Source organism: Sarcophilus harrisii, chromosome 2 (assembly GCF_902635505.1).
Source record: "Sarcophilus harrisii chromosome 2, mSarHar1.11, whole genome shotgun sequence".
NCBI classification, from domain to species: domain Eukaryota; kingdom Metazoa; phylum Chordata; class Mammalia; order Dasyuromorphia; family Dasyuridae; genus Sarcophilus; species Sarcophilus harrisii.
In genome coordinates, this window is record NC_045427.1 from 406,121,963 (window position 1) to 406,135,032 (window position 13,070).

Here is a 13,070-nt window from a genome sequence, read left to right on the forward strand (position 1 = left end):
TGTTGAAGCAAGAAGCTCTTTAAGTTCTTACTCCTCCATCTCTTTCCAAGCCCTCAAGGGCCACAAGCAAACAAATAAAGTCATGCTTTTGAGAATCTTTAATGCATGACAGTGTGGTCCAAACCCAGTAATATTCCAATATATTCTAATTGAAACGTGAACCCTCTCATTATTTACAAAGCTTCAGGTTTCTGTTCTTTGGAGCAAGCAATTTTCTAATCAGACATAATTATGGAAGATAAAAGCTTTGGGCTAAATCCATTAAGGATTTTCTCTTTCTTCTGCTGACCTTCAAGTATACCTTGCTTAGAGATGGTAATGAATAGCACCAATGCCCAATAATTGCCTGGAGAATACAAGTGGAATAGAGCTGTAATGAGTCTGAGTGGAAGGTGCACAGTGTATCACAGGAACCAAGAAGATTCTACGCCTCTTCAGAAAAGATAATGGTCTCTGACAGACCTCCTCTCACAGGAAACTGGGATCTTGGCAGGGAATAACTTTGATTTACTAGAAGTTAGTAATTTACCTGGTATGTTCATAGTGGGCCCATTGGGTCCACTGTAAAGAACACATACAAATTCTCATCTCAGATTTGCCTCCACATAATTATATAACTTCAGCAAATCAACCAGTTGCTATGATAAGCATTGAGGATATAAAAAAAGGCAAAACCTTGACTCCTGATCTTCACTTAAATCTGTGCCTCAAGTATCTTAAAGACAATGCTTTTCTCAAATGGTAGACAGATGAGTAATGAATATGGATATCATCTGAATATTCTTATGCTGTACAAATATAAGGTATTATTATTACCATTGTCCAGTACAGTGTCTATCCTTGGGGCTTGCAGTCACCCACTCAGAGTGCTCTCTAACAGCTAAGAATCCTGGGTAGGTACCAGCCCTCCAGGTGCCAGGCTTCAGACACATTGGACCAGTAGCCATGGCTCCACCAAATTGGGATGCCAGGCTAATGAGTCTGAAGAAGAGACAAAGCAAGAAAGGGGCCTCACCTTCACAAAATGTTTGTATTCTGCTAAGAGTTCACAACATGGAAACAAATATATATATATATATATATATATATATAATTGCTAATGCAGTCTTCTTGCAAAGATCAATAATGCAAACCGCTCTCAGATTATCTTAGGGCTAGAAGAGACATTGGAGCCTAGAGGGGAAAATAATTTACCCAGAATTATATAAGTAGTAAATTCAAGGGCACAGATTCTAATTGAAGCTCTTTGATTGATTTCAAAGTTCTCCTTTCATTATATACTACTGTTTCCCTAACTTTCATTTGTGCTCTTTCAATGAAATCAAGCAATTAATCAACAGGTGTTTATCAATTATCTACTCTATACCAGGCACTGTGCTAGGCTCAAGAGATACAAAGTCAAAAAATAAAACAATCTCTGCTATCAAAGATCTTCCATTCTATTAAGGGATATAGGACTCTGAATACCAGTAATAGCATATTGAACAGTTGGTGAAGGACTACAGAAAGATGTTGAGTATTTAGCTTTGTTTGTGTAACTCAGGCTTTTCAGGACCAGCATCATTTCTTCCATAAGGAGAGAACCCCCTAGGTCACTACATTGTTTAAGATTGAGTCCTATTGCCTATAGCCATCCCAAACTTAGCATGTCAAAACAAAATTCATTGTCTTTACCCCAAAATTCTTTCTTTTTTCCAAACTTCCCTTTTACTGTGAAGGCCACCATCATTCTCCCAACTAACCCAGGTTTATATCCTGTATCATCCATCATCTATTTTTCAAATCTCCTTTACCCAGTATATCCAATCAGTTGTAAATCTTATTTCTTCATTCACATTTTCCCTCTGTCTCATTCTCTCTACTCAGACAGCCATCACCTTAATTCAGTTCTTTATTATCTATCTCATGGAATAATGCAATAGTCTTTTAATTGGTCTCCCTGAATTAAGTATCCCCTTACTCCATTCAGCTACAGAAAAGATTTTTCCAGAGTAGAGGTCTGATCCTGCTACCTCCTTTCTCATATATACCAGTGTTTCTTTCTTACCTTCAAGAACTATAAAATCCTTCAGCATTTAAAATTCTTAACCATCCCTATCCTTCCCAATCTCTACAGTCTTCTTATATTCTGGTCCTCTTCACAAACCCCACAATCCAGTCATATTAGCCTATTTCTTTTTTCCTGAACCTGAAGCATCATCTCTCATCTTCATGCCTTTGAAAGACTTTCCCTTCTTGTTTCAATATCTTAGAACCTCTGGCTTCCTTCAAAATTTGACTCAAGTGCTATCTTCTGTAAAAAGGATTTTCCTGTTTTCCAGCTACTAGTACCTTCCTTTTTAAAAGTCTCTTCCCTCTGACTTTCTGTACTTTATATGTAGCTATGTATTAGCTTGTTTTCTCCCTCAATATAATGCAAATTCCTTAAGGGCAGGGACTATTATTGTTTTTTCCATGGCCCCATAAAATACAGTAATGCTTGTTCATTGATTTTTTCCCCTTGGTTTTCTTGTCTGCTTCCCTATTTCTACCCTGGGCTGGATATGTTAGGATAATGAACTGCTAATAGCCATAAGTGGGAAGCCTGGAGAGTAGCATACTAGGGAAAGCTTCCCATAGTGAGAACAGAGTCTATAGGCTGCATAATATATAGAGGGAGAATACCTGGATCAGGGGCCTTACCTCTACATATGCTATTATTATTATTATCATAATTGTCAAATGTAATCTTTGTAAATCCAGGCAATGCTGCAAAATGGATTAAGATGGAAACTGGGATGAAATAGTGATGAAATAGAAATTATTTTCTCTAGGAAATATAATCAACCTACAGATAAATGCTTCCTCACAAAGCTAGGCAGTTTCAAATAGTGGTCTGCAGAGTTCCCTCCCCTCCTTATTTCTATCACAGCTTTTAGAGAAACTGAAGAGGCAGTTATTGAGAAATATATACATTTATTTGTGTGTATGGATGAATATATTTATATGTATGTATATGTGTATGTATTTAGGTATTTATACATAAAAACTTTGGCAGAATCATCTGGGAGATTAATTTCCTATCACATCTAAATGAATGTTACATCTAAATGATCAGGAGAATTATTTGGAAAATCCACTTTTAAACAAAGAGCATTAACCTCTGGATAATTGGGAGCATAGCCAGGAATTCTAAATGCATTTGCAAAGCTGCCCCATACCTGAGGATAAAGGATGGTAATTATATATGCTAACTGATGGTGAATAGCCTCTCTGAGCCTAAGGACTGTGCCAGGCTCCAGCTAAATAACAGATGGAAGACCCCCCAAGCCTATGGATGCAGAACAGAGACAGAGAATAAGAGAGGTGTGAAAAAATTCTCTAGGACCTGGGAAAAGGATCAAGAATGATACTAGTCACCCCATACCAAAATAAGATCACAATGGGTACATGATTTGGGCATAAAGGATAATACCATAAGCAAATTAGGAAAACAAGGGATAATTTACCTATCAAGTCTTTGGAGAAGGGAGGAATTTATGACCAAAGAAAAACTAGAGAACATTGTGAAAGGCAAAATGGACAGCTTTAATTACATTAAGTTAAAAAGGTTTTGCACTAAAAAAAAAACCAACAGAAACAAGATTTAAAGGGAAGTGCAAATCTGGCAAAAAATCTTTACAGCCAGTGTTTCTGATAAAGGTCTCATTTCTAAAATATATAAAGAATTGGGTCAAATTTATGATAATACAAGTCATTCTCCAATAGATAAATGGCCAAAGGATATGAACAGATAACACCAGACTTAGAGTCAGGAAGATCTGAATTCAAATCCAGCTTCAGACCCTTAGTAGCTGGGGGACTCTGAGCAAAACAATTAGCCTTGCCCAGTCTTACTTTCTACATCTGTAAAATGGGGATAATAATAGCACTTTTTCTCAGGGTTGTTCTGAAGCCAACATCAAAAAAAAATTATGCATAAGATGATGTAATTCAGGTCAAGAGGCAGATCCAAGATGATAAAGGAACCAACCTCTCCCCCAACTGCTCCAAATTCCTTTAAATAGCAACTGAACAAATTTTAGAGCATCAGAACATGGAATAGAACATTTTCCAGCTGAAGGCAACTTAGAAGCTCATCAGAAAAGTTCTGTGACACCTCAGTGCAGGGTGTGTGTGCTGCCCAGCTCTGGACCCAACCCCAGTCCTGGCCCAGGCTGACCTCCAAGTCAGCAGCAGTTCTGGTGGCTTCCAGACTTCTCTGTCCAGAGATACCAAAAAGGAGCTGGAAGGTCAGCAAAAAAGGTCTGCGGAACCAGAGTGGGAGCCCACCATGCAATCTCAGCACAGGCTCAGGTTCAGGCTCAGCCCCAGCCCAGACCCCAGCACCAATGAGGCAGGACCTCTGAATCAGCAGCAGTGCTGGAGGATTCTGGACCTCTCAGCCTAGGGCACTAGGACTCAGAAGATCAGTGGAGAGGATCTGTGGAAACAAGGTGGGAATCTGTTGTGCAGTCCCAGCACAGCCAGGGTCAGCAAAGCCCAACACAAAACCCTGAAGCTTGGGACAGTGAACCCTCCACTCTGGAAACAGAGCTCTACTTTAACAGAGCTCTGGAAGCAGAGTAGTAGGCTAGAGAAATAAACAGAAAATAAAAAAAAAAATCTGACCTTCAAAATTATTATGATGAAGAGGATCAAAACATGTACTCAAAATAACAAAGTCAAAGCTCCTATATCCAAAGCATAATTTCCAAAGAAAAATAAGAATTGGACTCAGGCCATGAAAGAGTTCAAAAAAGAATTTGAAAATCAAGAGAGATAGAAGAAAATTAGGGAAAGAACTGAGAGAGGGGCAAAAGGAATTACAAAAAGCTAATGAAGAGAAGAATGCCTAAAAAGCAAAATTGGCCAGTTGGAAAAAGAGGTACAAAAAGCTCACTGAGGAAAATAATTTCTTAAAAAATAAAATTGAGCAAATGGAAGCTAATGAGTTTATGAGAAATCAGATACAATAAAGTAAAACCAAAAATGAAAAAATATGGGGGAAAATGTGAAAATGTCTCATTGGAAAAACAGCTGACCTGGAAAATACATATAGGAGTGATCATTTAAAAATTATTATTCTACCTGAAAGAAATCATCTTTCAAAAAATTATCATGGAAAACTTGAGTTTTGATATTCTGGAGCCTGAGATTGCTCTAGATGAAAAGAATCTATTAATCCCCAAGATGATCCCAAAATAAAAACTCCCAGGAATGTTATAGTCAAATTCCAGAATTCCCAGGTCAAAGAGAAAATATTGAAATGATCCAGAAAGAAAGAATTCAAGTACAGTGGAACCACAGTCAGGATAACACAAAATTTAACAGCTCTTATATTAAAGAACCAGAGGGCTTGGCATATGATATTCTGGAAAGCGATGGAAATAGGATTGCAACTAAGAATCGCCTATGTAGCAAAACTGAGTATAATCCTTTAGAGGAAAAGATGGCTATTCAATGAAACAGGATTTTTCAAGCATCTGTGATGAAAAGACCAGAGCTGAACATTTGATTTTCAAATATAAGACTCCTTATGCTCTGGAAAAGCATAAAGAGGTAATCAGGAAAATGATATCATAAGGGACTTAATAAGATTTATCTGTTTACATTCCTACATGGAAGGATGATACTTCTAACTCATTAGAACCATTCTCATTATTATGGCTGTTAGAAGGAATATACATAGACAGAAGGCATGGGTGTGAGTTGAATATGAAGGGATAGTATTTTTTTAATGATGAAATTAAGGGGTGAGTGAGAAAGGTACTGGAAAAAAAAGGGGGAGGAAAGGAAAATTGGTGCAAATTATCTGCCATAACAAAGGAAGCAAGAAAAAGCTTTTACTGTGAAGGGGAAGAGGGAGAGGAGAATTGGAGTGAATGAATCTTACTCTCATCAGATGTAGCTCAAATAAGAAATTATATATATATATATACTCAATAGGGATATAGAAATCTAGCTTACTCTAAAGAAAAATAGGAGGGCAATGGAATATGGCAAGGGGAGAAGGTGATAAAAGAGAGAGTATATTGGGGGAAGGAGTGGTCAATAGCAAAACACTTTTGAGAAGGAACAGGCTAAAAGGAGAGAAAGAACAAATGGGGGGAAATATAATTATCAGTAGTAATTGTAAAAAAAAATTTTCAAAGCAAGTTTCTCTGATGATTCAAATATTATTGTTCTCTGGGAAATGATGAACTGGATGCTCTGAGGGAAAAAAAAACCTGGAAAGGCCTCCATGAACAAAGTGAAATAGTAATAGCAATGTTCTGGAATGATCATTTGTAAACTTTGTTATTCTCAATAGTACAATCATCTACAACTACTCTGAACGACTTATGATGAAAAAATACTATCCATAGCTAGTGAAGTAACTGATTGAATCTGAATACAGGTTGAAGCATTCTCTATTACTCTCAGTATCTCTCTATTTTTAACTTAATTTTTCTTGAGGATTTTTATTTTCATTAGGAAGGAAAATCTGTTTTCTTTCACAACTTGACTTTTATGGAAATGTTTTGTGTAACTTCACATGTGTTTTCTTAATTGTGGGTGGGGTTAAGGGAGAGAACCTAGAGCTCAAAAATCTAAAAAGAAATGTAAAAAATGTTTTGAATGTAATTGGAGAAAAATATTAAATAAATGAATAATTTTTTTAATAAGACCCAAGTCACATAAGCAACAAGATGCAGGACTAGATATTTTCTCTCATTCCCATGACCTCTCAAATTTCTCCAAAACAAAAATAAAGCAACATCACTTATCTCCATGGTCTAAGACATTCAGAATTCAAAAGAAGGTAAAGAAGGAAAAAAATCAAATACATAAGTTGATGCTCACTGATTCTGAACTTATTCACAGCCCTCCTCCACCTCCCAAGCTACCAGAAGCAAGACTGTATTAGCATATCCAAGGACCCAACACAGGCTTACAACAAAATCCACCATGACACCTCCGGCTCCTTTCCCTTTGTTCAGTGCTATAGAGACCTTAGCTTCACCTACAGGACTTTCCCTTGGTGGAGACTGATGGCTAGTATGACTACAATCCCTCAGGGACAAAAGACTGATAAAGTTTACAACCCCATAATTAGTGTGACAAAGCTCTGAACTGCCATTCTTGGATAGATAGTCCATATAACCATTACAGCAGCTCTCTGAACTTCTAGTTATGAGTCAATGAACTAAGAAACAGGGAGTGAGACAGGACATGAGGACAGTAAACCATGTATAGTAGGTAATACAGCGTTCCACTAAACCTGAAGGAAAGAGCACAATGTCCAGTTGGGGTAATCTGACCACCCAAAAGTCACTCAGGACAGAGTCCTAGTTTGATGAACTATGAATTACCTAGCATGGGTTGAGGCTGAATTATTTTAAAACCCAGCCTCCAAAAGAAACCATATCAGAAGGGAACAGAGTCAGAAGAGAATAGGAGAAAAAAAAGATTGAAATATCCAGAGAACCCAGAAAGAAGAAAATTCAAGACTTTGAAAATAAGCAGTTAAATCAAGAGGGAAAACATTAAAAATGGAAGGAAATATTTCCTCCAGATCTAGTAAATAAGTTCAGGCATCCATGGATAAATGCTGGGGAAAAAAAAAAAGAAAATAATCTAACATTTGATAAGACAGAGTACTGTGTGGAATGAGAGAAGAGCATGGGATAACAGTGTGCTATTATTGTATGGTTCAAAAGGGAAATGAGAGTAAAAAAAAAATCAAAGTAAAAAAAAAAAATAATGTAGAGAAGAGAAAAATTAGTATCTGCAATGGCAAGTCTCACTGGAAAACCAAAAGAGAGAACAACAGATTGGGAATGTAAATAATCAGAAGTGAAGGGCAATTTAGTATAAGGGAAGCAAAAAACAATAACTTTATAAGCAAAGATATGAATTATGCATGTAAACTTTAAAGAATTATATAAATGCTAGATTTTATTATCCAAATATCCTGTGTCATGCTTGAGGTCCATCAGTTGTCAGCATTCCAATAATCAAAAGTAAATATTGTTATCTACCTGAGACCACAGCTGTGGGTTGGTTAAACCAGAAAAGTGAAGAATTTAGATAGAACTGAACTTTCCAAGAATGTCACACCTTTTGAATGATATTGTCCTGCCCTCCAATGTCTACAGACTCCATCTAGTTGTTAAAACAGCTTTTTCTGTGACTGTCGTTGGGAAAGAATCAATCTCTTTCAGTCTGGATAAGTCAAACACAATTTCCCATTCATTGTCTAGTGCCCATCCACCCCTCTGCCTCCAGAGTCCATAAATGCAAAGTGACCTCTATATATTGTGGTTTGGCAAAAGTTGTCACTATTCAACTGCCTAAATCTCAAACTGCAAACCATTTGTGCAGCCTGGGGCAAGGCTTGTGAGAATGCTGCCAATGCTGGCCAAATTTAGAATGTGACCATTCGCCAGAAAGACCCAAGAGAGATGTGATGAGGAATAGAATCTTTAGTGATTATTGAATTGGTAATAATAGTAATATCTAACATTTATATAGTATTTTAAGGTTTGTAAGGTACATTAATTTTATTATCTCATTTGAGCCTTGCAAAAACTCTATGAAGGACGTATGCTATTATTATTCCTCTTTAGAGATGAGGAAAAAGAGGTTAAACTATTTATCCAAAGTCACACAAAGTTTGTAAATATCCAAAGCACATTTTGAAATCAGGTCTCAGTAACTCCCAGTTCAGCTCTATCTCCTTTGCTCCTCTTAGTTCACTTTAATGAATAAACAGAGTAGACAAAGACACTACATCTATTTGGCACTGGTTTGTTATTTCAACAGGTATTCATTTTTATTATTATCCTAATATTATATTGCTTTTAGAGAATAGCTAGAAAGTTCTAATAGTAACACTCGCCATAGCCTCCTGTACAGAACTGAAAATCCAATCACTTTCCCAAATATGGGGTTTTATTTTCCCTTTTAAATTTTTTTTGATTGAACTATCTTGAGATAATATTCATTCTGCACTTATTGCTTATGAGAACAGATTTTAACCACAAGATTTTGTTGTTTCAGTCACATTTGACTTTTCATGATTCCATTTGGGGTTTTCTTGGCAAAGATATTGAAATGGTTTGCTATTTCCTTTTCCAGCTCATTTTGCAGATGAGTAAACTGAAGCAAACAAGTTTAAATGACTTTCCTGCGACCATATAATTAGTAAGAGGCCAAATTTAAGAAAGTGAGTCTTCCTGACTCCAAACCCAGTGCTTCTTTTTTGTGGGCTAATTCCAGAAATTTAAAAAGTGTCTCTTAAGGGAAAAAATGTAAACACTACATCTCTAGAACAGGGATTCTGGCAGGTGTTTCAGTGTGGGGAAAGCAGATAGAACCCTGAGCTGAAGAGAATATATGCATATATGGACATACATATGTATATATACGCATATTTGTCATCCTTCATGCTCAGAGTATCAAAATGACATCACCATGTTGGGATGTTCCTTGTTCTTGTGTGTAAGCCCTGGCTTGTGCAGATAGTAATAACTTTCCATATTTCTAGCTGATCTTTGCTACAACTCTGTGAGATGAGGAAGCTGGAACATCAGAAATGTCAAATGATTTTTTCCAAGATCACAAAACTAGTTAGTTCAAGAGGCAAAATTTGAAACAGCGTTAGAGTTAGAGAACTTTGGATTCAAATCCAAACTCTCTACTTAACTTTGAAAATTGCATTCTACTTCTCTTGGCTTCAGTTTCCATTCCTATAAAATGATAGGGTTGAACCAAATGATCTCCAAGGGCCCTCCTGTCTCTAAATCTAAAATCCTATAGTTGCTTCTCTCAGATGATCAAAGAGTTAATTAGTGTGATATGAAGGATCAGAAAAACCACCTGGCTCAAATTATTATTCCACTAAGATGCATTAGCAGTGAAATTCTGTCATTAGGGATCCATTGCTTTCAGCTAAACACTGAATTCTAGAAGAATTTTCTTTTAAACTAAAAACATCCCCAAAGAGAAAGATATTATCAATGGCATTTTAGCATGAATTCGATTAGCAGACTGACAGAGGGGGACCTAGGATCATAATCAGATTTCTAAGGGCCTGGAGAAATCGCCTATTCTAAATCCCTCTTTTAACAATTGAGGAAACTGAGATGAAAAGATAAAAGGACTTGCCCAAGTATTGCATGTCTGGTTGGTAAAAATACCATGACTAGAACCCAAGTCTCCTGACAACTAGGTGAATATCCTTTCAAGTTATGATGTCTGTCAGTCTTTCACAAGAGACCTGGGTCCTAAAGCAGAACAAAGAATATGAAAAAGGAGGAAGATGAGCAACTTCCCTACCTCACAGTTTTACCAGAGTTAGATGGGTGTGCATGCAGAGTGCATCTTATCTTTTCCCACAGCTGAGATAGTGCTCCAAGCCCTCAGGAAGAAACCCTCCATATACTTTCATTATATAAAAATGTGCCATTTCCCACATACCCCGGAGCTCAAATACTATTATCAAATTCACTCTTCTGGTTCCCAGTTTTGAAAACTCAGGCAAATCTTTGATTCTTATCACCTCCCTCATTAGATACTACCTAACAACCATCTGGAATTGGCTTTCCATGACCCCCTGCTCAATCCACCATTTTCAATATGGCAATAATATTAATTCCAAGTTATTCCAACAGACAAAAGCCACAGCTGCTGCTCAATTCATTTTTGGAGTAATCTGCCTTAGGATATGATTTCCAAGAATGCACTGAGTCATAAAAATAAGGGACACTTCCACCTGAAAAATGTGCTCAGCAAATGTCATGAAGAAAGGTGGTACAAACAAGCATGACATGTTCTTTTTCAAAGGATTTTATCCCTCCAGCTCCCCAAAGACCAAGAGCAGGAAATCTTTGTGTTCTGACAACAAATATGATTTCTCTGAAAATGACCAAACAATGAGAAAATTGCTCTGAGTCCCAGTTTAGAAATGGTGTGAAATATCTCTGAGTTTGGCAGTTGTTCATGAAGCTTGTTGAAAAACAAAAACAAAACTTCAGTGGAACTGCCCTGAGGAAAGAAAGAAAAGAAAAGGGGGGGGGGGGGTGCGATAGCAAAGATTGCTATTAAGTGCTGAGATTGCTTGCTAGAAGGAAGGGGAGAGGGAGCAGGGAGGAGTGAAGAGAGAGAGAGGGAGGGAGGGAAATGAGGAGAGAGGGAGTATGAGGAGGAAAGAGGCAGGAAGGGAAAACGGGCCATTCAGTTATTGGACTGTTGTGTAGGGAGCTTTGATCTGATTGTTCTATAGCTTTAGATGTTTGCTAGTTATTTTGTTCTCCTGCCAGCGGATATCTGTGAGCATGTGGAGTGAAGGCGAATCAGAGGGACTTCAGACATTAGGGATTGTGGTGATAGTGTGTTCTTCTTTGAAACTTTTACACTACCTTGGCCTAATTGACTGGTCCGATGGTAAGCAGACCGATAAGTTTTTTTTTTTCCTTTTTGAATGTGGTTTAGTTGTTTGCTGTGAGTGTGTGTGTGTGTGTGTGTGTGTGTGTGTGTGTGTGAAGTGCCCTGGGTTTGGGGAAGATTGAGATATTTCCTTTCCAGCAGACAGAAAAATGTACCCCTGTCTTTTTAATGCTTGTTAAATATGGGTGGGAATTGGAGGGGTGAGGAGAGATGGTGGTGATAAAACAAGCTTTATTTGAGACTAAAATACTACCATTCTTCCATAAGGAGGCAGGGATCAGGAAGCAGGAGTGGGAGAGTTCTAAGTGCATTTTATCTCATCTGATTATTTATTGATTGTTGTACCCACCAAATGAGTGACAATTGTCTTTCTGACAGGATTGGGTATGAAGAGCCATAAGTTTTAGAAAATACATGTTTTCAGCTAACCTCTTCTTTAAAGGCTGACTTTTTAAAAAAATCTTTTCCTCTTTGCCTTCCAATATGACACTCCCTGACTGACTTCCACTAATTTCTAATTCCAGCCTCCCATCCATTGAGATGATATATGGCCATAAACCCAAAGAAACTGGGTCTTTAGGATTAGAAAAACTAGGGCAATTGAACTGAAAGACTTGAGATTTGGGGAATAAAAATCTTTTTCAGGCACCTTTCTTTTTCCAGGTAAAGGGCAATTCATTGCTGCATAATGTTCTGCAAATATATTTTTGATGGCCAAATTTTTAGGCATCTAGAATGATTCCTGTATTAATGAACTATGTGGAGAAATAGCTGAATAATTGTATCATTCACCATAGGTTCACTACACATGTAAAAACAATTTTTCCCCAGAGACACAGAATAATGAGAAATGTTCCGAAACACTTACCTGAGTTACCAACAAAGATCCAGTCAAAGGTAAAAAATGAGTTGTTTAGGTTTATGTTAGCTAGCTACTGACCCAGTGAGGAAAGGAATGGATTCCATTGAACCATTGCCCTATTGCTGGAAAACATAAGGAAATTTTCTATAAGAAACAAGTCTAACATGAAAAACCATTAAGAAGAAAAATTTTGTAGGTTTATGTGTGAGTCAAAAGACCAAGTTTCGGGAACCCAGATGACTTTGCCACTTACTAAGCTTTCTGATTTAGGATAAATCTCATCCTGCCCCTCCAGGCAATATCTTCCCAAGTGAATAGTTGGATTAGATGATCTCTATTATCCATCCCAACTTTGAAATGAATCTCTTCCTTTATTGCCCTCAGTTTCTAAGTTTGCTTTTGTACAGGATTCAGTGATTTACTATCTCATGTGTATGAAAGGGACCACGATTCAGAACTTAGTCTGAATGACTCTACCAATCCTCAGGGATACACTTTCTGACTTACTCAGAGAAACAACTGACTCACAAAATAAGAATCTACAGATCTGGGAATTGATCTGGAATTTATTTGCATACTAGATGTTTCCACCTTCATTTCCCAGAATTAGAATCTGGGGCTTTTTTAGACCATGGTTACCTAATTACTACCGTGGGTTTTCAGCTAAAGGTATCCTGCTGATGGTTTCCTAACCAAAGCAAAGCTGGAGTGTTAGTAAGATAAGGCAATTGTACATTCGTACTTTATCTTGACAATG

The 13,070-nt window shown here is 37.3% G+C and overlaps 1 protein-coding gene across 3 annotated transcripts in view; it reads left to right on the forward strand.

Annotated features, from left to right (window-relative positions):
* The window catches only part of KCNIP1 (potassium voltage-gated channel interacting protein 1), a 350,654-nt gene that overhangs the window by 277,610 nt on the left and 59,974 nt on the right, over positions 1-13,070 (forward strand). The window contains exon 1 of one of the 3 annotated variants that reach the window (XM_031953649.1): positions 11,179-11,448. The exons of the other annotated variants lie outside the window; for them this stretch is intronic. Within the exon in view, the coding sequence (XP_031809509.1) occupies positions 11,340-11,448 (109 nt within the window). The 5' untranslated portion in view covers positions 11,179-11,339. Of the gene's footprint in view, positions 1-11,178; positions 11,449-13,070 lie in introns of those variants that run through there. 3 annotated transcript variants of the gene reach the window in all.